The following is a 21,179-nucleotide window of genomic DNA, read 5'->3' as shown; positions in this document are numbered from 1 at the left end:
GCGAGGGAAGGCGTGACGTGACCGGTCCCCGCGGTGATGTCACGGAGCGGTGACGTCACGGCGGAGGGGCGGGGCTCAGGGCGAGTCCCCGCCTAGCCTGGGGGCGGGCCGGGGCCGGGCCCGGGGCCGGGCCGGGCCGGGTCCCGGTGGCGGCGGAGGGGCCATGGCCAAGGCCTACGACCACCTCTTCAAGCTGCTGCTGATCGGGGACAGCGGCGTGGGCAAGACCTGCCTCATCATCCGCTTCGCCGAGGACAACTTCACCAGCACCTACATCTCTACCATCGGTGCGTGAGCAGCGCCCCCGGGGACCCCCCCCCCCCCCCTTTCCCGGGACCCTCCACCGGGAGCTCCGACCCCCGGGAGCGGAGCCCCCCCCCTCCCCCCTCCTCCCCTCGGGTTCCCACCGAGGCGGCCGGGCCAGAAGTGAGGCGGCAGGGACGGCTCCCGTCGCTCGCCACCCTTCTCCCTCCCTGCCTGCCACCCCGGCAGGACGGCTGGGGAACCGGGGGCGACGCTGGGAGCGACCCCCGGGGACGTGGCTGCGCCGCGGGGCAGCTCCGTGCCTCGTCCCGCCCGGTGACCGGCGGGGCTGAGCCCTTTCCAGCGGCTGCAGCACGACGGGAGCTGGCGTGGCACGGTTCCGCCGGCCACAGCTCGGCGCCGCCCGGGACCCCGGCATTCACCGTCCTGCCCTCCTCCTCCTCCTCCTCCTCCTCCTGCTGAGTTTCCACCGCGCTGCTGGAGCCATTTCCTGAGCTGGGCGCAGCCGCCCCAGCACGGCCCGGACCAGAAGCTCCAGCACGGACACGCTGGCTGCCAGCCGGCCCGGGGGCCAGGCTGAGCCCCACCAGCATCCTCCCGTCCTGGGGCTCCAGCCCCCCGGGACTGCTCCCCCTCCTCCCCACTATCCTCTGTCTCCCTCCAGCCCTTCCTCCTCCACTTCAGCCTCTTGAAACAGGGTCGAGCAGACAGAGATGAAGTTTTTTGGGGGGGGTCTCTTCCAGCCTTGGGGGCTGTTTGGTGTGATGAAGCAGGGGGTCTGGCAGCTCCGTCCATCTCCTCTGCCCCCAGCAGCCGTGCTGGGTGATGCCATCCAGCAGGAATGCCACTTCCAGCAGGCTCGGGGACCCCAGTGACCCCCTCCCACCCACCACAGCCAGTGCCAGGCCTGGACTTTGCTCCCCCTCCCCTTTCCCGGGATGCCAGATGGTTAGCTGGAGATCTGGGGCTGGGAGTGGAGCAGTTTATGGCAGCCCCCTCCCAGTGAGGGTGCAGCCCCAGCATCCACACCCCCCCCATCCCCCCACCCCTCTCCTTCCTTCCTTCTTTCCCAGGCATCGACTTCAAAATCCGGACAGTGGACATCGATGGGAAGAAAATCAAGCTGCAGGTCTGGTGAGTGAAGGGGGCAAGGTGGGGGGGGGGAATTGGGGACCCCTTTTCACTTCATACCAAGCCACCCTCATCCCCCCCCCCGCTCTGCCTCTCTACAGGGACACAGCAGGACAGGAGCGCTTCAAGACCATCACCACAGCCTATTACCGTGGAGCTGTGGTATGGCAAGGAGGGGGGATAGCAGCACCCCAAAGGGCTGGGGCAGCTCTGGGGAGGGGGGGTTGAGGACAAAACACACCTTCCCCTCCCCCCCAAGCTGGAGCAGAGGGTCCCTGCCCTGCTGACCTCACTGTCCTGGCAGGGCATCATCCTGGTCTACGACATCACTGATGCAAAGTCCTTTGAAAACATCCAGAACTGGATGAAGAGCATCAAGGAGGTGAGCAGGCAGGACTTGAGGCAGGGGGGGGACACACACAGGGGTCCTTGGGGGGGGTCCTGCCCATCCTCTGCTGCCTGCAGAACGCCTCAGCCGGGGTCGAGCGTCTCCTGATCGGCAACAAGTGCGACATGGAGAGCAAGCGCAAGGTGCAGCACGAGGAGGCGGAGAAGGTAGGGGGGGGAGGCACGGTGGGTGTGGGGCGCTGTGGGCTTTGCCCCCCCTCTTTTGGCACCCAGATCAAAGGTGGGGGGGTCCCCTTGTCCCCACAGCTGGCAAAGGAGCACGGGATCCGCTTCTTCGAGACCAGCGCCAAGTCCAGCGTGAACGTGGAGGAGGTGAGGTGGGGGGAGGGCAGAGGTGGTGGTGGGGGTTCCCCATTGCCGGGGAGACTTCTCTCTCCCCGTGGGGGGGGGGGGTCCCAATCCCTGGGAGGGGTCACTGCTGACCGTCACCCCTCGCTCCTTAGGCCTTCAGCATGCTGGCAAGAGACATCCTGCAGAAATCCTCCCGGAAAGCGGTAAGTGGGGCCGGGGTGGGGGACACCCCCCCTGCTCCCGCCCCCCCCCTGACCCGCTCCCTTCCCTTTTCCAGGCCCCCAGCGGCAGCAGGCCCCTGCTGGAGCCCGGCCCCGCGAGGAAGGCCGGGGGTAAATGCTCCCTGGCATAGAGCCACCGGACACCCTCCCCCGCCACGCCGCCACCGCTTCCCCTGCCTGCCCCGGTGCAGCGCGGGCGCCTCTCTGGGGGTCGGGGAACCGACACGATGCAGATCGCGGGGGCGGTTCCGGGACTGGCTGGGGGAGGTGGTACCAGGGCTGACCCTCCCCCCCCAGTTAACACCTTGTGCCATAAAGCCCAGCTTGTGCCTTGCCCCGTCTCCGGTGTCTGTGTTGGGGCCGCGAGGGGCGGGGAGGCGAGAACGGACGGGACCGGCAGCGAGGAACGCGGGACACGGGGCCGGGGGGTGGGGAATGCGCGGGGGCGGGGCAAAGCCAAACCACGCCCCCATCAGGCTGCGCTCCTGCGGGTTAGCGCCGAAGCTCCGCCCAGGTCCCACCCCCAGCACGGGGCCCCGCCCCTCGCGGCGCTTCCCGGCGGCTCCCGCGGCTCAGGATGGCGGCGCCGCCGCAGACGCAGGACCCGGCCCGGTAGCTCCGCTGCGCCCATGGGGCCCCAGGGCCTCCTCGGGCCGCGGTTCTGCGTCTTCTACGCTGTCCTGGGCGCTCTGCTCTGCGGGCTGCGGTGAGCGGGCGGTCGAGGGTGAAGCCGAGCCCGGAGGGGGGGGAAATCGTTGCCCGGCCGGTAACGGTGCGCGGCCCTGACAGCGATTCTGCTCTCTCCGCAGGCCGGCGGCGGCGATGGCGGTGAACGACGAGAAGCGGTCGGGTGAGTGCAGGTCTGGGCTCGGCGGGGCGCGGGCAGTCCGGGACCGCTGAGCTCCCGGGCGGACTCCGTGGGTTCCCGGCCGGGCCCCTACTCAGCCTCCGTTCGTTCACCCGCAGCGAGCCCGGTGACGGCCACGCAGTGCTGGCAGGTGGAGGACTACGTGGTGGTGCAGGAGTGCTCCCGGTGCTCCAGCTTCCAGACGGTGAGGCTGGGCTGTGCTGCTCGGCCCCTTCCCCGTGCCCAGCCCGCGGCTGGCGGGGTCGGGGTAGCAGATCCTGCCCCCCCCTCCCCCGCAGCCTTCTAGCAGCTCCTTTTGGGTTGCAGAAGGCCATGACGGAGTGCAGGCCCACGGGGTTCGTCGAGAAGGTCACCTGTGCCACCTCCAAGAAAGATGATTTCAAAAGGTGAGACCCCCCCCACACCTGGAGCTCTGTGTCCAGGGCTGGAGCCTCTGCTCCAGGAAGGATCTGGAGGTGCTGGAAGGTGGCCAGAGAAGGGCCACGAGGTGGAGGAGCAGAGGGCTGGAGCTGCTCTGCTGTGAGGACAGGCTGAGGGAGTTGGGGTTGTGCAGGCTGGAGAGGAGAAGGCTCCCAGGAGACCTTTTTGTGGCCTTCCAGGATCTGAAGGAGGCTACAAGAAAGCTGGGGAGGGACTTTGGAGGGTGTCGGGGAGGGACTTTGGAGGGTGTCGGGGAGGGACTTTGGAGGGTGTCAGGGAGTGATAGGACTGGGTGGAGGGGGGATGGAGCAAGACTAGAAGTGGGGAGATTCAGGCTGGATGTGAGGAAGAAGTTGTTCCCCATGAGGGTGGCGAGAGCCTGGCCCAGGCTGCCCGGGGGGGTGGTGGAAGCCTCATCCCTGGAGGTGGCTGTGAGCAACCCGCTGTGGTGCGAGCCCGTGGCAGGGGGGCTGGAGCTGGCTGAGCCTTGAGGTCCTTTCCCAACCCTATGAAGGTGTGGGCAGGCCCTGGGTCAGCAGGGCTGGGGGCCGGGGGCGTCGCTGACTCTCCCCCGGGCGCAGGTGCCGCTCGGCCGTGATGGAGGCTCACATCTTCTGGCGCTTCGTGGGCACCATGATGTGTGTGGCTGCCCTCTTCGCCGTGCTGGTGGTGTGCCGCCAGCGGGTGCTGGACAGGAAGGCTCTGGAGAAGGTTCGCAAGCAGCTGGAGTCCATCTAAGCAGGGCCCTGACCCCCCCAAGCCTCTGCCAGCCAAGCAGCAGCGGCAAGAGGGGTGCCTGGGGGCAGGCCCTGCCCTGTGTGCCACCAGGGTGTCCTGGGGGCTGGCTGAGGGGTGCCCTGCTGAGGGGTGCCCGGGAAGGTGATGTGTAATAAAGCCTGGAGGTTGGCAGCGGAGCAGTGCTGGGGTTTGTGCCCAGGAGGGTGGCAGTGACACAGCTGTGCCACCAGCCTGGCACTCCCTTCAAGCCTTGTCGCTCACAACCCCACCCCAGGCAGCACCAACCCTCTGACACATGGCTGGGGTGCAGAGCAGGCTTGGGTTTATTCACCAAGGGGCACAGCTGGCACTCTCTGCCCGGGCTGGGCTGTGTCACCCCTGCTGCCCCCCAGCCCGGGGGGAGGGGGTTACTCTCTGCAGCCTGTTCACATCTCGTCCCCATGTCCCTGTTTTGCTGTCCCCACATCCCCTGGGGTGGCCTGCTCTGAAGAGTTGGTGCCCAGTTCCCTGTCAGGGAGGAGCCCCCCACCCCTGTGCCCCCCTCCAGCTCCATCCTCCATGGCAGCCACTGGTCCTGGCGCTTCTGCCCACAGCCACCCTGGCACCGGGGACTGGGATTCTCCAGCTGGTCCCAGCAGTTCCCCCTGGGTCAGGATGTGCCTGGAAATCACTGTGGGAAGAAGGAACACCGAGCTGGGCACTGCTGGGGTGGGGGAGCTCCAGCCAGTGCCCCCCCAGGACCCCTGCAGCCCCCCCCTCTCACCTCCGGTGGGCTTCTGCCCACCCTGGCTGCCCTCCGGCCGCCAGCGGAAGGGGCTGCAGCTGGGGAAGAGGATGAGGCCCAGGGAGAGGAGCAGGATCTGCCAGGGAGGGACAGGGGTTGAGTGTCCCTGAGTGCTGCCAGGGGGTGGGGGGCCACTGGTGGGCACATCATGATGCATGTGCCACCCTACCAGGGCACAGGTGCTGGTCTGGGCAGCCTTGTTGGACGTCTGCTTGATCAGTGCCTGCAGCTGCCACAGCAGGGACCTGCGGGGCAGAGGGTGGCAGCTGCTTGTCTGAATGTCCCCTCCCTCCCCCTGGCACCGTGCCCCATCCTGGCACGATGCCTCCTCACCCATTGAGCTTCTCCAGCTCCTGGACTCTCTTCCGCAGCTCCTGGTTCTGGGCCGAGCACGCAGCCACCCTGCTCGGGCAGAGATGGGGAGAAGTGAGGGGCTGTGGCTGGTGGCATGGGTGCTGTGCCAGCTGGTGGTGGTGCTGTGCCAGCTGGTGCTGCCACCAGCACCCACCTGCTCTCCAGCCCATCCAGATACTCCTTCTTCCTGCGCCGGCTGTCCTGGGCAGACTGCTTGTTGCGGATCTTCCTCCTCACCTTCTTCAGAATCCTCTCCTCAGCCTGAGGAGGGAGGGTCTGAGGCTGAACTCTGCCCCATGGCAACCCCCCCCCCAACCGCCCCCAAGGCCCCCAACCCACCTGGGTGAGGGGCAGGGCACTGGGCAGCATCACCCCCTCCTGTGCCAGCAGCCTCTTCTCCTCCTCTGTCAGGCGAAGCTGCTGCGATGGGACAGGTGTGGGGACAGGTTGGGGGGGCTGAAGGGGCTCCCCGGGGGGCTGAGGGTGTGGGGGGGCACACGGAAGGGCAGCAGGGACTCACTGCGGGGCTGGGGGCCGGCAGGGGCAGGTCGCTGATGCTGCAGGAGCCGGGGAGCAGCGTGGGGCACAGCCAGTCCTCTGCTGGGGAGGGGGAAAGGAGGCCTCGTCCTGCCCGGTCCTGCCCGCCCCGACGCCGGGCAGTCGCTCAGCTCCTGCCCCGCGCCCGCAGGATGCGACCCTGCGCCCTTCCCGCCGCAGGCTGAGCCTTGCCCTGGGTCTCGACCTCACTGACCCAGCTGTATGGAGACAACGCCGCCGCTCAGGGGGGCGCTGAGGTCGCAAACCACCTCGAAGAGCGGGGTGGGGGTCGGATCCTCAGGTCGCGGGGCGTCCGGGGAGGGCAGGTGGTGGCCCCCCAGGCCGCAGACCTCATCGGGGTTCGCCGCCAGCTGCAGCAGCTCCTCGGCTTTGCTGTCCTGGGGACACAGAGAGGGGCCGGGTGGAGGGATGGGGTCGCCCCCCCCCCCCCCTCCCCCAGACCCCAACGTCCCTCAGGGGGGTCCCCACTGCTCTGCTCCCCCCGCGTCACCGACTCACGGCATCCTCCGAGAGTCGCCAGCCCCCGAAGGGGGGGTCGGGGCAGATGCTGCCCGGGAAGAGCTCTTCCTGCGGCTCCGGGAGTTCCGGGGCCTCCGGCTCCATCGCCCGGGCTGAGGGCTGAGCTGGGCGGGGGCAGAACCCCGCGCTGGGTGCCCGGGGACCCTCCGGACCGGGAGTTGTCTGTCGGTGCTGCTCCCGGCAGATCTCGGCAAGGGACCGCGGGACACTCCGCCCGCTCCGTGCCCCGGTGCAGCGGGGACGGGATGTGACCCCCCCCGCCCCGCTCCTGGCACTCCTCGGGCCGTCCCGGCCACCGCTCTGCTGCGGGCTGCGCAGTCGCCGCTGCCGGGGCCGCGCACCAGGATCTCCGGTATCCTGGGCAAGCCCAGCCAAGTCCCACCCCCGCAGCCTGACACCGACAGGCAGCACCGGCTTCCCCCGCCCCCGGCGTGCCTCGGGGCTTTCCCTCTTCTACCGGGGACCGGGAAGTGTGTTTGGAAGGGAGGTCATACGAGGCCGGCCGGCGTACCGGGGAGAGCCCAGCTGGGGCTGCGGCTGCCGCTGCCCCAGTACCGTGTCCAGGAGGCACCGGGGAGCAGCAGCGAGAGGCTCTGCGGGGGAACCAGGACCCCGGGACCGACGCCGGTTCGCTGCAGCCTACGGGGGCTCCCGACTCGGCAATGGGACCCCTGGGTAGGGAAGGGATGACGTCGACGGTGGTGGAGGGGGAACCAACCCGCCCCGGCGGAGCCAGACACGGGACAGCGGCACCGCGCCCGGGGGACTCGCTTCCTATTGGCTGCGACTCACGTCACTCAGCGGGACGGACAGAGCGTTCTGCGTCGCTATTGGCTGCCGCGGGCGGTCAGGGCTCCCCCCGCCGGAGCACCGGGGACGCGGCCGCGGCGCGGAGAGCGGTGAGTGGGGGGCGACGGGACACTGGCACCGGGAACCGGGACGGGGACCGGGAACCGGTATCAGGGACCTGGATAGGGACTCCATCCTGGTCCCCAACTCCGGCCCTCTGGCCCCTACGATACTTGATCCTTGATCCCGGTCCTGGAACCGGTCCACTGCTGTTACCGGACTGCTCCCCCGGGTTATCGCCCCGCCCGGGGATCTCCCTGCCGCGGTATTGCCGGCACTGAGGTCCCCGGGCCGGGGGAAATCCGTGCCGGGGCTGAGGGGAGGTTGCGTGCGTGAGTCACCGGGGCCGGGAGGCGGCACCGGCAACTCTGACGGCCCCGTCCCGCCGCAGCTCCCGCTGGTCCCGGGGATGCAAAACTCGATCGAGGCGGCGGCGGCGACAAGTCGGAGCTTCTCCCGTGGTCGGTGTTGAAGCTCCCGCATCAGAATCCGGGCGGGATGGTGGCGACAGCCGGGACCGGGACCGTGATGGAGGAGCTGGCCTGGAGCCCCGGGATGGCCCCGCGCCCCCCGCCCGGGCTGGAGGTCAAATTGGGCTCTCTGGTGCTGCTGCTGCTGCTGCCCCTCGCCTGCGGCCTCGCCCCGCTCTGCTGCTTCCGACAGCCCCCGAGCTCCGCCGGTACGGCCGGGCTGGCACCCGGGGGAACGGGAGGTCTAGGGGGCGGTCCGGGGAGAACTCCGTGGGTTCGGTGGGTTTCAGAAGCCTGGGGTTGTCAGGGTTGTCCCAGGTAGTCTGGAGGGGTCCGAGGCTCTCGTCCTGGGGGGATCCAATGAGAATCAGGGTGCAGGGGGCTGGGGGTCCCGAGAGGCACAGGGTGTTGGGGGCATTCTGGGGATTCTGGGGGGAAAGTGGGAAGTTTTGGGTGTCTGAGAAGTTTGGGGAGTTCAGAGGGGCCTGGGGGATCTGGGTCTAGGGCATCCAGCTTGAGTCCCAGGGAGAGTGTCTGGGATGTCCCACAGAGTCTGAGGGGGGTCCAGGGGCCTCTGGGGGGGATGGGAGGGGGTGTCCTGGGGTTGCCTGGGCTGTCGTGTGGAGTCCAGAGTGGGGGTCTGGGGATCTCTGGGATCCGGGGAGGACAGGCTGGAGACCAGGCTGTCACCAAGGGCTCGGCTGACCCAAGGGTGCCAGGCTGAGGTGGGGATCTCAGCAGGGGTCTCAGCCACCCCCCCTCCTGCCCTGCAGACCCCCGTGGGCCGGTGCTCAGCCTGGTGAGCTGCTTCGCGGGCGGAGTGTTCCTGGGCACCTGCCTGCTCGACCTCCTGCCTGACTACCTGGCCAGCATCAGCGCGGCGCTGGAGGAGCTGCGCATCACGGTGAGCACCCAGGACCCCCCCGCCCTGGGTCCTCCCCCCCCGCTGGGGACACTGCCCAGGGAGACCCCCGCTCAGCCCCAGGGGTGTCCCTGCCACTGGGCTTGGGGGGCAGCAGCTCTGGCTGGGTTGGGGGAAGGTGGGGCAGAGGGGGTGGGATGGGAGGGACTGGGTGGTGGGGAGGGGGACAGGGACAGCAGGGAAGGGATGGTGGGAATGGGAGTGTGGGGAGGGGACAGTGAGGGCAGGGGATGGTGGGAATGGGAGTATGGGGACAGTGAGGGCAGGGGATGGGATGGTGTGAGGGGAGCGAGTGGGGATGGGATGATTGGATGAGGAGAGTGGGAATGGGGGTAGCAGGGATGGGACAGTAAGGATGGGGCCAGAGAGGATGGAACTGGCAAAGCTGAGCTGGTGGTGGTGGAGCAGGCAGGAGGGGACGGTGGGGCCAGGCCAGCCAGGAGGCTGCTCGTGTCCTGCCGTGACTCATGGAAAGATCCTCCCTCTGCCTGTGGCCTCCTGCCAGCCGTGTCCAGCTTCCCTCCCGGGTGCAGGCAGCCCCTGACCCTCCCCCTTTTGTTCCCCCCCGCCACAGCTGCAGTTCCCTTTGGCAGAGTTCATCCTGGCCATGGGCTTCTTCCTGGTGCTGGTGCTGGAGCAGGTGGCGCTGGCGCAGCGAGAGCCCTCGGTGCTGTCGGAGGAGACCCGAGCCCTGCTCCCCTCCGGCTCCATCCAGACCCCCGTGGCACAACCTGCTGCCAACAGCGCCCGGGGGGCCATCCGGGCCGGGCTGCTGGTGCTGGCCTTGGCTCTCCACTCGGTGCTGGAGGGGCTGGCGCTGGGGCTGCAGGAGGCTGATGGAGCTGTGCTGAGGGTCTGCCTGGCCCTGCTGCTTCACAAGTGCGCTGTGGCCTTCAGCCTGGCCTTGAAGCTGCTGCGGGGCCGCCTGCGCACCCCCGCCGTGGCCGCCTGCCTGCTGCTCTTCGCCATGATGTCCCCTCTGGGCGTGGGGCTGGGGACGGTGGTGGCCGCGGGCGCGGGGCCGCGGCAGAGGCTGTGCCGGGGGGTGCTGGAGGGGTTGGCAGCTGGGACCTTCCTCTACATCACTTTCTTGGAGATTTTGCCCCAGGAGCTGGGGGTCCCCCAGCACCGCGTCCCCAAAGTCATCCTGCTCCTTGCTGGCTTCGCCCTTGTCACTGCCATCCTCTTCGTCAAGATCTGAGATGCCCCTCCCCGGGGTGGGGATCCTCCCTCTGCACCCTCCTATCTCTGTGCCAAAGTCACCAAAGTGCCACTCCAGGGGCTGTTCCCACCCACCCTGTGTACCCCAGGGCTGGGGGGGGGGGGGGGGGAAATCTGCCTCGGGGATCCCCCCACCCCAGTGAGGCTCAGCCCCGTGCCCCCTTTTCCCCACCTGCACAAGGGGAATGGTGCTGTCCCCCACCATGGGACCCCAGAATCTGTGTGTGGGGGGGTGAGCAATCGTCCCCCCACCACACACCCACAAGTGCTTTTACATTGTAGATGGGTGCCCCAGGGTGCACAGCTCTGGCCCCCACCCCAGACAACTCCCCCCCAGCGGAGAGGGGTCGTGGATGAAGCAAATAAAGGACTGAACCTGATGGTGCTTGCCTGTGCTGGGGGCTGGGAGGGGGAACTATACTGAGGAGGAATGCCAGTGCCTGGGGAGGGGTCACAGTGTCCCCCACTCCCCAGGCCTGTATCAGCTGCTGGGGATGAGGGGTGGGTGTCCACCTCTCCACGCCCGCAATTTTAGGGGGCGCTCCTCTGTTCCCAGCCATGTTTGGGGTAACCTTGCTTTGCAACCCCCCCATCTTTATCACCACCGAGCGCTGACTCCACGCCCCGTCCGGCTGCCCTCCCACCGCGGGGCCCCCTTATTCTAGGGGTGTGTATCCCCCCCCGCAGGCTCCTCCATTTGGGGTCGTCCTCTTGGGGTCCGCCGTTTCGTGCGGGGTGTGCCCAGGCCCTTCTGCTGCGCCGTGCTCCCTCCCTCCCCGCCTGTCTCCATTGCGCTCCGTTCACCCTCCCGGCGGCAGCGCTGCCCCGCCCACAGCCCCGCCCCCGCAGGAGCTGCCCTGCGCGGTGTATGCGGGGAGTTGTAGTCGGTCCCGCCCAGCGCACGGCGGGGGACGCCCCCTGGTGGTGTCGATAGAGGCGCTGAGAACTCCGTTTCCCAACAGCCCCTGCGGAGGCGGCGCGGAGGATGCTGGGAGCTGTGGTCTGCTCGCCCTGGGTGCCCGGCGGCAGCCCTCCTTCTGCGGACTCCCTTTCCCAGCGTGCCCCGCGCGGCGGCGGCAGCGGCGGCGGCCGGAGCGGCCCAGAGCAGGGAAGATGGCGGCGGCGGGTGCGGGGGCCGGGCCCGGGCCCGGTGCGGGTTCTTCGGCCGGGGCCGGGGCTTCGAACCCGCGGAAGTTTAGCGAGAAAATCGCGTTGCAGAAGCAGCGGCAGGCGGAGGAGACGGCGGCCTTCGAGGAGGTGATGATGGAGATCTGCTCCACCCGGGTGAGCAGCGACGCCGCGGCCTCCCCCCCCCGCGCCGGATGCGCCACGGGCCCGGGGGGGCGGGAGACGTGAGGGAGGGTCTGCGTCTCGGGGGGGTTCGGAGGCAGTGAGAGGGGCTGGGGGCCGCGAGGGGATCGGGGGCGACGTGAGGGGCTTGAGGCTGCGGAGGCTGTGAGGGGCCGGAGGGTCGTGGGGATGCAGGGAGGCTGCGAGCGGCCAGGAGGGGCTTGGGGCGGGGGTGGGGTGTCCTGGAGGGGCTGAGGGCTGTGAGGATCCGGGGGGATCCGTGAGGGGCCGGGGGCTGTGAGAGTCCAAGGGGGCCGCGGGCGGCCAAGGAGGGCTGTGAGGCAGCCGAGGAGACCTAAGGACAGGGAAGTTCGAGGGGGCTGGGGGGGCTCTGAGGAAGGTGGGAAGGGCTCCGTGGAAGGTGGGAAGGGCTCTAGGGGTGCGAGGGGCGCGCAAGCGACTTGGGGTTCAGGGGAGATTCAGGGGGTGCAGGAGGAGAGGGAGCTCTGGTGGGCAGCAGGGCTGCAGGGGATGAGCAAGGGGTCGGGGGTCGGGGGCTCAGGCAGGTGCCCAAAGGGGCTGGGAAGGTTTCTGGAGGCGCAGAGCAGATGGATGTGGATGGAGCCTGCCCCCAAGGGTTGCCTTTGGGCTATTGGGGTTGCAGAGGGGCTGAGAAGGTTGCCCCCTGCCCCCCCGCAGGGAAATGCTCCTTCTGCTGCCCACCTGCTTCTCACTTCTCCTTCCCCCGGGTTGGTTTTGATGTGTTTGGTCTGTGGGTTCCTTGGTGAGGGTTTGCACATGGCTCGCTCTGGCCCCTGGCTCCTGCTGTTCTCCTCCTCCCCTTGCAGGTGAGCAGGTGGCAAAAGCAGCTGCCTGGCACCCCAGTGCTCCTCTGAGCTCTCACTGCCTCTTCCCCTGGGGGGGGGGGGGGGTGAGGAGGAGGAGGTGCCCAGGCCTGGGGAGCTCTGGGATGGGCTCCTGCTGGGCCACAGCCCCCTGGCTCCCCTGCCCAGGTGCTCCTCCACCAGCCCTGGGGCTTGGAGGCTCTGTCCCTGAGCGCTTGAGGGGGTTGGGTTGGAGCTTCTCACCCATCAGCAGATGCTGCAGCCCTGGAGGTGCTTACACGCAGCTGGGCTTGGAGCCTGAGTGGGCAAAGCTGCCCTGGGCAAGCTCCTGTCGTCTCCTGGGGGTGTCTCAGAGGGCGGCAGGAGGGGTGCCAGGGGGCTGACAGCAGGGCAGGGAGGTCAGGAGTGCTGCCATGTGCCCCCCCCCCACCCCGAGTGTGGTTTCCTGGGCAGAGGAAGCTGCCGAGGGGACACTCGGCTGCGGTTTGTGCCTCCAGGGCTCCCTCTGGGCCCCCGCGGGGCTCTGCCAAGCCCAGGGCCTGCCCAGACTGCAGCTTGGCAAGGGGGGGGGGTTGTGCCAACCCTGGCAATGGGGCTCTGCAGGGTCCGGCAGCCAGCGCCCACCCTGCCCGCTGCGGGAGGGACGAGCGGCAGGAAGGGGCTGGGGGCACAGAGAGGCTCTGGGGCCACCCTCAGCCCCTTGGAGGGGGGCTCTGGGCTGAGGCATGGAGTGCCAGGAGGAGGGGGCACGGCTTCAGACTGGGCTGGAGTCGGGGGTGAGGCACTGGGGGTGGTCCAGGGAAGCTGTGGAGGTGTTCGAGGCCAGGTCGGATGTGCCCTTGAGCGACCTGGTCCGGTGGGGAGGGTCCCTGCCGGGCAGCGCCCTCGGACCCGAACCCTCCTGCGCGCTCCGTGGGGTGCAGAGGAGGGCAGCAGGATCCATCAGGGGCCGCAGGAACCCTGCTGGCACCCTGGGGCCGGCGAGGCAGCGGTGACCTCGCACCCAGGGGTCTGTCACGGGAGGCGACAAGGTCCTGCCGACCCCCAGGGAGCGAGGTGGGGGCCGGCCCCGGTGCCCGCGGGCTGGGCAGCGGCTCGGAGCCGCCGGCGGCTCTCCGGAGCCTCCGTCCCCGGCACGGCAGGCGGGGACCTGCTGCTGCTCATCCTTGGGGAGTGGGCTGGAGCCTGCCGCCGGTGTTTGCACAGCAAACAGTTGGTTAATGAGCAGCGAAGCGCCGGGGCAGGCGGCGGCGGTGTCCTCCCCGCTACTCCCTGCCCCGGGACGCTTCCTCCGGGAGGTTGTTCCCTGCGCACGGCACCGGCGGCCCCGGGAGCTGGTCCCGGTCCCGTGGGTCACCTCAGTCGTTGTCCACAGGCAAGGAGCCGGCGCTGGCTGTCGCCCCAGCGGCTTGTGCTGGCCTTTGGTGGCCCCCGGGGGGTTGCTGCCCAGCTCTGGGGGCCCTCACTCCCATCACGGGGCTGCCTCAGCCTCTCTCAAGCTCCACTTCGCCTTCCCTGGGCTGCTCCTTTTCTCTCTTGGTCTTCCCTGGGCTCTTCCTTTTCCCTCTTGGTCTTCCCTGGGCTGCTCCTTTTCCCTCTTGGTCTTCCCTGGGCTGCTCCTTTTCCCTCTTGGTCTTCCCTGGGCTGCTCCTTTTCCCTCTTGGTCTTCCCTGGGCTCTTCCTTTTCCCTCTTGGTCTTCCCTGGGCTGCTCCTTTTCCCTCTTGGTCTTCCCTGGGCTGCTCCTTTTCCCTCTTGGTCTTCCCTGGGCTCTTCCTTTTCCCTTTTGGTCTTCCCTGGGCTCTTCCTTTTCCCTCCTCATCTTCCCTGGGCTGCTCCTTTTCCCTCCTCATCTTCCCTGGGCTCTTCCTTTTCTCTCTTCGTCTTCCCTGGGCTCTTTCTTTTCCCTCTTGGTCGTCCCTGGCGTGTTCCTTTTCCCTCTTGGTCGTCCCTGGCGTGTTCCTTTTCCCTCTTGGTCGTCCCTGGCGTGTTCCTTTTCCCTCTTGGTCGTCCCTGGCGTGTTCCTTTTCCCTCTTGGTCTTCCCTGGGGTGTTCCTTTTCCCTCCTCATCTTCCCTGGGCTGCTCCTTTTCCCTCTTGGTCGTCCCTGGCGTGTTCCTTTTCCCTCTTGGTCGTCCCTGGCGTGTTCCTTTTCCCTCTTGGTCGTCCCTGGGCTGTTCCTTTTCCCTCCTCATCTTCCCTGGGCTGTTCCTTTTCCCTCTTGGTCGTCCCTGGGCTGTTCCTTTTCCCTCCTCATCTTCCCTGGGCTGTTCCTTTTCCCTCTTGGTTGTCCCTGGCGTGTTCCTTTTCCCTCCTCATCATCCCTGGGGTGCTCCTTTTCTCTCTTGGCCTTCCCTGGGGTATTCCTTTTCCCTCTTCATCTTACCTGGAGTGCTCCCTTTCTCTCCTCATGTTCCCTGGGGTGCTCCCTTTCTCTCCTCATGTTCCCTGGGGTGCTCCTTTTCCCTCCTCACCTCCCCTGAGCTGTTCCTTTTCCCTCTTCATCTTCCCTGGGCTGTTCCCTTTCTCACCTCCCCTCCCCTGGGGGGTTTCTCCGGCGGCTGGCTGCCTGCTCTCTGCCTGCCGTGGCCATGCCGGCTCCGCAGGGACCTCTGCTGGGAGGGCAGAGCAGGCTCCCAAGACCCTTAAGCCCCGACCCCCTCGCAGTAATCCTGCAGTGCTCTGCAGCCAGCTGCTGCCTCAAGCTCCCTGCCTCTTTTTTTTCCCCCCTGTGTGTGTTTGTCCTCGGTTGTTTTGTCTTAAGCTTGGGACTTTGCAGGTTTCCTGGCTGCAGCCCATTCCCAAAGCTGCTTTCTGTGCTTCTGTCTCCCCTGTGCCCTGGGTTTGTCCAGCACTGCTGAGTGCTTGTGCCTGGGGCTGCTTGTGGGGGGAGCCCCCCTGGGGACCCTCTGGGCTTTGATTCCCCTGGGGTCCACCTTGGTTTGTGTGTCCTTGGCCTTGGCTTTGTGGGTTGGGATCAGGGGAAGCCTCCTTCCCTGCTGGGAAGCTGGGGGATGGGAAAACTTCTTGTGCTGGAGGGGATGATGAAGGCCTGGGGTGATGAAGGCCATGCCCCTGCCTGGGATGTGAGCAGCACTGTGCTGCTGTGCTGCTGCTGGTGGGGTGAGGCAGCCTGCTCCTGGGGGGCAAGCCCCTGCCCAGCTCAGCTGTGGGGCAGGAGGGAGCCTCTGGGGCTGCCTCAGTGCCGGTGCTGCCCCAGGCCCTGCCCTGCTGGGGGTTTTCCTCCCCCTGCTTATCTCCTGCCTGTGGTTTGCCCTTGCTGCTTCCCTCGGCCTTGGGCAGCGCTGGGCTGCTGTGCTGAGCTGTGCCATGCCATGCCAGGCAGGGAGCCCTCTCAGGTGGGCATGGGGGGGCTGCAGCAGTTGTGGGGGGTGGGATGCAGGCTCAGCTCAGGGCTGTGGGTGCCGCAGCCTGCAGCAGGGGGGTGGTGGCTGCAGAATCCAGCCCGGGCTCAGCATCCTTCCTGCCCTGCAGCACCCACGAGGGGAGGAAAGTCCCTTGTGGGGCCTGCTCTGCTCTTGGTGGCTTCGAAGCAGGGAGATGGCAGCTCCTGGAGCCCTCCCCTGCGGCTCCCCTGCGAGCCCCCGGGGCCGGCAGGGTTGGATGAGCCTCGCCTGGGGCTCGGCGCCGTCCCTGGGGCAAGGCTGAAGCTCGGCTGGCAGGAGGGAAGGCTTGGGGGCGATGCACCGGGATGGGGATGCCCTGGGGCACAGCCCAGCGCCTCGGGGTGCCCCTGGCCCGCCCTGACCTGCTCCCCCCCTCCCCTGGCCCCAGCTGCAGGCGCAGAAGCTGAGGCTGGCCCACAGCCGGGGGCCCTACTACAGCGGCTCCCTGCCCAACGTCAACCAGATCGGCAGCGGCGCCAACGACTTCCAGGTGAGCAGCGCTGGGGCTGGGGGACACTGGGGGGCCCTGGGGGGGCTGGGGGCTGTCACCTCCAGTGCCTTGTCTGGGGGGGTGTGGGTCAGGAGCTGCATCAGGACCGGGGGAGGAGGACGCAGGGCTGCGGGGTGGGCAGGAGCCGCTCTCCACTCCCACTGCCGGGCCCCAGCCCCGGGGGGGTTCGCTCCGAGCCCCCTCCCCAGCGGGCCGGGGGGGCTGACGCCGCCGTCTCCCCGCAGGGCCCCCTGCACTCGGCGCTGGACTCGGCCCGCGGCACTCGGCACCACGGCCTGGTGGAGAGGGTGCAGCGGGACCCGCGCCGGATGGTGTCCCCCCTGCGCCGCTACGTGCGCCAGATATCCTTCCTGCCCTGCCCGGCCGGCACCGCGGCCCACACTGACCCCTGCCCCCCGTGCCCAGACTGACCACTGTGCCCACACTGACCCCTGCCCAGCCTGACCCCTGCCCCCCGTGCCCACACTGACCACTGTGCCCAGACTGACCCCTGCCCCCCGTGCCCACACTGAGCCCTGCCCAGCCTGACCCCTGCCCCCCGTGCCCACACTGACCACTGTGCCCACACTGACCCCCTGCCCCCCGTGCCCACACTGAGCCCTGCCCAGCCTGACCCCTGACCCCCGTGCCCAGACTGACCACTGTGCCCACACTGACCACTGTGCCCACCAGTGCCCAGACTGCCCCCCGTGCCCACACTGACCCCTGTGCCCAGACTGACCCCTGCCCCCCGTGCCCACACTGACCCCTGCCCAGACTGACACCCTGCCCCCTGTGCCCACACTGACCACTGTGCCCAGACTGACCCCCCTGCCCCCCGTGCCCACACTGACCACCATGCCCTCCAGTGCCCAGACTGAGCCCTGCCCCCCGTGCCCACACTGACCACTGTGCCCAGCCTGACCCCTGACCCCCGTGCCCACACTGACCCCTGCCCCCCGTGCCCACACTGACCACTGTGCCCACACTGACCCCCTGCCCCCCGTGCCCACACTGACCACTGTGCCCACACTGACCCCTGCCCCCTGTGCCCACACTGACCCCTGCCCACACTGACCCCTGCCCCCCGTGCCCACACTGACCACTGTGCCCACACTGACCCCCTGCCCCCCGTGCCCATAGTGCCCCTCGTGCCCACACTGACCACTGTGCCCACACTGACCCCTGCCCAGACTGACCCCTGCCCCCTGTGCCCATAGTGCCCCCCGTGCCCAGCCTGACCCCTGACCCCCGTGCCCACACTGCTCCCCGTGCCCACACTGACCCCTGACCCCTGTGCCCAGACTGCCCCCCGTGCCCACACTGCCCCCTGTGCCCACACTGACCACTGTGCCCACCAGTGCCCACCATGCCCCCCGTGCCCACACTGACCCCCTGCCCCCTGTGCCCACACTGACCACCATGTCCCCCAGTGCCCACCAGTGCCCAGACTGACTCCCTGCCCCCCGTGCCCACACTGCCCACTGTGCCCACCATTGCCCACACTGCCCCCCGTGCCCATAGTGCCCCCCGTGCCCACACTGACCACTGTGCCCCTAGTGCCCAAAGTGCCCCCCAGTGCCCACACTGACCCCAGTGCCCACACTGACCCCCCTGCCCCCTGTGCCCGTAGTGCCCCCCGTGCCCACACTGACCACCATGCCCCTGGTGCCCCACAGTGCCCCCGGTGCCCCATGGTGCCCACCATGCCCCCAGTGCTCACACTGACCCTCATGCCCCCAGCACCGACACTGACCACTGTGCCCCTGGTGCCCACAGTGCTCATGATGCCCCTCCCATGCCCGCAGTGCCCACATTGCCCATGGTGCTCACAGTGCCCCCAGTGCCCATGGTGCCCTCCCATGCCCACAGTGCCCATAGTGCTCCTGGTACCCCCAGTGCTCATCTTTTCAGGGCCACACAGAATGCCAGCCTGGGGAGGTGGGAGGGGAGCCCTGGGAATCACCTCCTGAACCCACCCTGGTCCTGGCAGGGCACCGACAGCCTCTTGCTCTTCCTCCTCCCAGAGCTGCTCCAGGCCCCCCAGCAGCTTCCCAGCCTCCCCTGGGCTCTCTCCAGTAGCTCCCAGGCCCTCTGCAGCTGGGGAGCCCAGCAGACCTTTGGGGCCTCCTTGGGGCACCTTGCTGTCCCCCCAGCACTCCCCAGGCCCTTCTCTGAGGAGCTGCTTCCCTGCAGGTCGCCTCCTCCCCTCTACTGCTGCAGGAGGTTGTTCCTCCCCAAGGGCAGGACCCTCTGCTTGCCCTGGTTGAACCCCACGAGGTTCCCCTCCCCAGCTCTCCAGCCAGGCCAGGCCTGGGCTGAATGGCAGCACAGCCCTGCCAGGGTGCAGCCTCTGCTGCCACTTTGGGGTCACCACTCCCAGGCAGGGTCCCAGGAGGTGTCCACAGCAGCTGCTCAGCCCCTGGCTCTCCGCTGGCCCTTAACGAGCCTCACATCGACAGCTCTCCCTATGGACCTACCTACCTGTCCCCTCCACCCGAGCCCAGCTGGAGGAGGTAAAGCCCCCAAGGTGTCCTGGCTGGGCTCCTGCTGCCTCCCCTGCCTCCGGGCTCGCTGCAGCCCGGGCTGTGCCCTGTGCCAAGGAGCACACCACGGGCAGGCTGGCAGGAGCCCGGCGCCGCCGTGTTCCCTGCAGCCTCAGCCCTGCTGGGAGCCCCTGCACAGCTTCCCACTCTGCTCTGCAGGGAGGAACTGGGCTGGGAAGTGCTGGGATGCTTGGAATGGGGCTGGGAGGCGTCCTCCTGCCTTGATTTTTGGGTGCTGCCTGCCCTGGTGGGGTTTTGCTGGTGGCTCCGCGGGGTGGTCAGGAAGAAGGCTCCTGCCCGGGTGAATCACCAGGCAGCTGAGCCCCTGCCAGCTCCAGCCCTCGGCTCTGGGGGCAGGCGAGGACAGGGCTGCCTGGCCAAGCCCCAGCGTGCCCCAAGCTTGCCCTGAGTGTGCCCTGAGCTCAGAGAGGTCCTTGTGAGCCGCAGCTCGGAGCCGTGCAGGAGGTCACTCATTGTTTGCCAGGCCGCTCTCCTGCCCCTGCCACCCTCCCAGGGCCACTCTCCTGCCCCTGCCACCCTCCCAGGGCCACTGCCCCGTGCCCAGCGCAGCTCAGCTGCCGAGGGGTCCCTTGTGTCCCTCCTCCCCAGCCTTGGCTGGAGGCTGCTGTTGTGTCTTGCACTTTGTCCCCCGCCGGGAGCCTCGGCGCCGGCCAGCCTGGAGCGCTGCCGCCGCGGCCTTGCCCCACACACATCTTGTGCCTGGGGCCCCTCTCTGCCCCCCTGCCTGACCTCCCAGGCCAAAGCTGTGGCTCTTGCCCCAAGGGCAGAGGTTGTGTCACGTCCCCTCACCACTCCCAGTGGGCACCAGGGGCTCTGGGCTGGCCCTGGGAGCCTCTCCCCTTGAGTCCCGCTGCAAATTCCTCACCTCGGGCTCGGGAGGGCTTTAAGCCTCCTTCCACAGAGCTGCCTTGGCTCGGCCCCGGCCCTGCTGTGCCAGCCCAGCGCCAAGGGCTGTCCCCCAAGCCACCCTCAGCCTCCCCACTGGCAGCTCTCCCTGCCGTGAGGCAGTGCTCCCCCCTGTGCCCCCCTTCCCTCGCCCCCCAGGTGAGCTCTGCTGTTCTCCTTCCCCAGGACCATGCCCTGGGGGAACTTCCCCATGGAGAAGGGACATCTGTTCCGCCTGCCCTCGGCCCTCAACAGGTGAAGATTCCCTTTTCTCCCTCTCCCTGTCCCCCAGCCCAGAGAGCTGTGGCTCTGCCACTGTGACTCTGGGGGCTGAGGCTCCCGGGGTGAGGCAGGGCTCGGGGCTGGCTCCTCGCTGGTGCTGCTGGCAGCAGCTCCTGCTCCATCCCCCCCCCCCGGCCTGTGCCAGCCGTGCCCGTTGCTCCCTGCCTGGGCCCCCCGCGGGAGGGGGCTGCATCCCCTGGGGACAGGGGAGGGGGGAGCAGCTTCCTGCCTCCCAGCTGCGCCGCAGCTGAACAATGTCCCCCTTGTGCCGTCCCAGCAGCGTCCTTAGCCGAGCAGCCTCTTCCCAGCTCCTCCCCACGCTCCTCCACTTCAGCCAACTCGTTGGGGACACAATGGGTGGAGCATCCCTGGCTCCTCTGCCCCCTCCAGGGGCCCCGGGGGAGCTCCTCTCACCCCGGGCCAGGGCTGGCGGGGGGGTGATGAGGGGTGGCAGGGCCCGGGCCAGGGCTGGCGCAGCTGGGGGGGGGGGGGGGCTGTGAAGGGTGGGGGTGAGGGCCGAGCTCAGGGCCCCCTGACCATGCTTTGGCTCCCCCCACAGAACAAACTCGGACTCAGCCCTGCACACCAGTGTCATGAACCCCACCCCCCAGGACGCCTACCTGGGCCCCGGGCAGGGGGTGGCAGCCCCCGGCCGCCGCAGCGGTGAGCACCCCCTCCCCCCTCCCCCTGCCCCAGGACCCCCACAGCCCTTCCACCCCTGCAGGACTCTGCACTGGGCTCATGCAGCAGCTCCCCAGCTGGCTGCTGCCCCCTGTGTCCTGCTGCTAAAGGTCAGCTGCTCTCTTGCAGGTTTTCTGGATGGGGATGTGGACAATAAAGGTGAGAGCCTGCCCTTGGCTGGCAGGGATCTGTGTCCCACTTCAGAGTGGGATATGGGGGCCCCAGGGTGGCTGGGGGCTGGGGGGGGGGGTCTATAGTGCCCCATTCCTGAGGTGAGGGTGGGCTCTGTTGCTCTGCCCACCCTGACCCTCTGCCCCCCTCCTTGCCAGTGTTCCCCTTCCAAGTGCCTCCCATCGAAGAGACCTTCGACGACAGCAAGCACTCTCTGAAGCCCTGGGACACCAAGAAGGTGAGTGCAGAGCAAAGGTGCTGAGGAAGTGCCCCCTGTGTCCCCCTGCCCTCTGCCTGCTTCCTGCCCTCAAACCACCGCAGTGCTGGGGGCAGTGTCCCAGCCTGGCCTCACTGCTCCCTGTCTCGCAGCTCTCCTCATCCTCTGCCCGGCCACGCTCCTGCGAAGTCCCTGGGATCCAGTAAGTCACAGATGGATGCAAGGCTTGGGCTGGAAGGGACCTCAAAGCTCAGCCAGTTCCAACCCCCCCCTTGCCATGCCCAGGGACACCTCCCACCAGCCCAGGCTGCTAAAGGGCCTCATCCAGC

At 68.4% G+C, this 21,179-nt stretch overlaps 5 protein-coding genes across 9 annotated transcripts; 4 read left to right on the top strand and 1 right to left on the bottom strand.

Annotated features, from left to right (window-relative positions):
- Positions 1-54: 54 nt before the first annotated feature.
- On the top strand, positions 55-3,330 carry RAB13 (RAB13, member RAS oncogene family). 2 transcript variants are annotated; one of them, XM_068169072.1, is made up of 10 exons: positions 55-287; positions 1,338-1,398; positions 1,497-1,557; positions 1,700-1,777; positions 1,861-1,950; positions 2,050-2,115; positions 2,247-2,297; positions 2,372-2,426; positions 3,125-3,165; positions 3,282-3,330. In XM_068169072.1, the coding sequence occupies exons 1-9, from the start codon at positions 164-166 to the stop codon at positions 3,145-3,147; spliced, it is 609 nt and encodes a 202-aa protein (XP_068025173.1). In that variant the 5' UTR covers positions 55-163; the 3' UTR covers positions 3,148-3,165; positions 3,282-3,330. The 2 variants fall into 2 exon arrangements, with proteins under 2 accessions (XP_068025173.1, XP_068025174.1); XM_068169073.1 differs by lacking the exons at positions 3,125-3,165; positions 3,282-3,330 and having other exon boundaries at positions 60-287; positions 2,372-2,649.
- Positions 2,543-4,512, top strand: JTB (jumping translocation breakpoint). The gene is made up of 5 exons (XM_068169071.1): positions 2,543-3,021; positions 3,125-3,165; positions 3,282-3,367; positions 3,490-3,569; positions 4,185-4,512. Exons 1-5 carry the CDS (start codon positions 2,543-2,545, stop codon positions 4,339-4,341), a joined length of 843 nt encoding a protein of 280 aa, XP_068025172.1. The 3' UTR covers positions 4,342-4,512.
- Positions 4,513-4,626: 114 nt separating this feature from the next.
- LOC137457236 (cyclic AMP-responsive element-binding protein 3-like protein 4) lies at positions 4,627-7,026 on the bottom strand. Of its 4 annotated transcripts, none has more exons than XM_068169069.1 (9): positions 6,536-7,026; positions 6,231-6,414; positions 6,000-6,076; positions 5,819-5,896; positions 5,634-5,740; positions 5,459-5,527; positions 5,295-5,370; positions 5,105-5,201; positions 4,627-5,011 (listed from the first exon to the last, which is right to left on the bottom strand). In XM_068169069.1, the coding sequence occupies exons 1-9, from the start codon at positions 6,638-6,640 to the stop codon at positions 4,767-4,769; spliced, it is 1,038 nt and encodes a 345-aa protein (XP_068025170.1). In that variant the 5' UTR covers positions 6,641-7,026; the 3' UTR covers positions 4,627-4,766. The 4 variants fall into 4 exon arrangements, with proteins under 4 accessions (XP_068025170.1, XP_068025166.1, XP_068025168.1 ...); XM_068169065.1 differs by having other exon boundaries at positions 5,819-5,899; positions 6,000-6,079; positions 6,536-7,025; XM_068169067.1 differs by having other exon boundaries at positions 6,000-6,079; positions 6,536-7,025.
- On the top strand, positions 6,933-10,398 carry SLC39A1 (solute carrier family 39 member 1). Its single transcript, XM_068169070.1, has 4 exons — positions 6,933-7,455; positions 7,797-8,084; positions 8,649-8,779; positions 9,372-10,398. Exons 2-4 carry the CDS (start codon positions 7,904-7,906, stop codon positions 9,996-9,998), a joined length of 939 nt encoding a protein of 312 aa, XP_068025171.1. The 5' UTR covers positions 6,933-7,455; positions 7,797-7,903; the 3' UTR covers positions 9,999-10,398.
- A 718-nt stretch (positions 10,399-11,116) lies between these two features.
- CRTC2 (CREB regulated transcription coactivator 2) lies at positions 11,117-21,082 on the top strand. The gene is made up of 9 exons (XM_068169043.1): positions 11,117-11,302; positions 15,946-16,047; positions 16,293-16,411; positions 18,504-18,563; positions 19,686-19,754; positions 20,341-20,444; positions 20,592-20,621; positions 20,792-20,871; positions 21,003-21,082. Exons 1-9 carry the CDS (start codon positions 11,132-11,134, stop codon positions 21,054-21,056), a joined length of 789 nt encoding a protein of 262 aa, XP_068025144.1. The 5' UTR covers positions 11,117-11,131; the 3' UTR covers positions 21,057-21,082.
- Positions 21,083-21,179: the final 97 nt, after the last annotated feature.

The sequence above is a fragment of the Melanerpes formicivorus genome, unplaced genomic scaffold, assembly GCF_026170545.1.
Source record: "Melanerpes formicivorus ecotype bairdi unplaced genomic scaffold, bMelFor1.0.p_v2 SCAF_164, whole genome shotgun sequence".
In the NCBI taxonomy this organism is placed as follows: Eukaryota; Metazoa; Chordata; class Aves; order Piciformes; family Picidae; genus Melanerpes; species Melanerpes formicivorus.
The sequence above is the reverse complement of the archived record's forward strand: the minus strand, read 5'-3'. Positions and strand labels throughout refer to the sequence as shown.

Coding starts and splice junctions, on each gene's coding strand:
- RAB13 (XM_068169072.1), top strand. CDS start 164: ATGGCCAAGGCCTACGACCACCTCTTCAAGCTGCTGCTGATCGGGGAC. Junction 1,558..1,699: donor CCTATTACCGTGGAGCTGTG/GTATGGCAAGGA, acceptor CTGTCCTGGCAG/GGCATCATCCTGGTCTACGA. Junction 2,427..3,124: donor CCCCGCGAGGAAGGCCGGGG/GTAAATGCTCCC, acceptor CTCTCTCCGCAG/GCCGGCGGCGGCGATGGCGG.
- CRTC2 (XM_068169043.1), top strand. CDS start 11,132: ATGGCGGCGGCGGGTGCGGGGGCCGGGCCCGGGCCCGGTGCGGGTTCT. Junction 16,412..18,503: donor CGCCGCTACGTGCGCCAGAT/ATCCTTCCTGCC, acceptor CGAGCCTCACAT/CGACAGCTCTCCCTATGGAC. Junction 19,755..20,340: donor CTGCCCTCGGCCCTCAACAG/GTGAAGATTCCC, acceptor CTCCCCCCACAG/AACAAACTCGGACTCAGCCC.
- SLC39A1 (XM_068169070.1), top strand. CDS start 7,904: ATGGTGGCGACAGCCGGGACCGGGACCGTGATGGAGGAGCTGGCCTGG. Junction 8,085..8,648: donor ACAGCCCCCGAGCTCCGCCG/GTACGGCCGGGC, acceptor CCTGCCCTGCAG/ACCCCCGTGGGCCGGTGCTC. Junction 8,780..9,371: donor TGGAGGAGCTGCGCATCACG/GTGAGCACCCAG, acceptor CCCCCGCCACAG/CTGCAGTTCCCTTTGGCAGA.
- JTB (XM_068169071.1), top strand. CDS start 2,543: ATGCAGATCGCGGGGGCGGTTCCGGGACTGGCTGGGGGAGGTGGTACC. Junction 3,022..3,124: donor GCTCTGCTCTGCGGGCTGCG/GTGAGCGGGCGG, acceptor CTCTCTCCGCAG/GCCGGCGGCGGCGATGGCGG. Junction 3,570..4,184: donor AAGAAAGATGATTTCAAAAG/GTGAGACCCCCC, acceptor CCCCGGGCGCAG/GTGCCGCTCGGCCGTGATGG.
- LOC137457236 (XM_068169065.1), bottom strand. CDS start 6,640: ATGGAGCCGGAGGCCCCGGAACTCCCGGAGCCGCAGGAAGAGCTCTTC. Junction 6,080..6,230: donor CGTTGTCTCCATACAGCTGG/GTCAGTGAGGTC, acceptor CCCCCTCCCCAG/CAGAGGACTGGCTGTGCCCC. Junction 5,012..5,104: donor TGGGCAGAAGCCCACCGGAG/GTGAGAGGGGGG, acceptor TTCTTCCCACAG/TGATTTCCAGGCACATCCTG.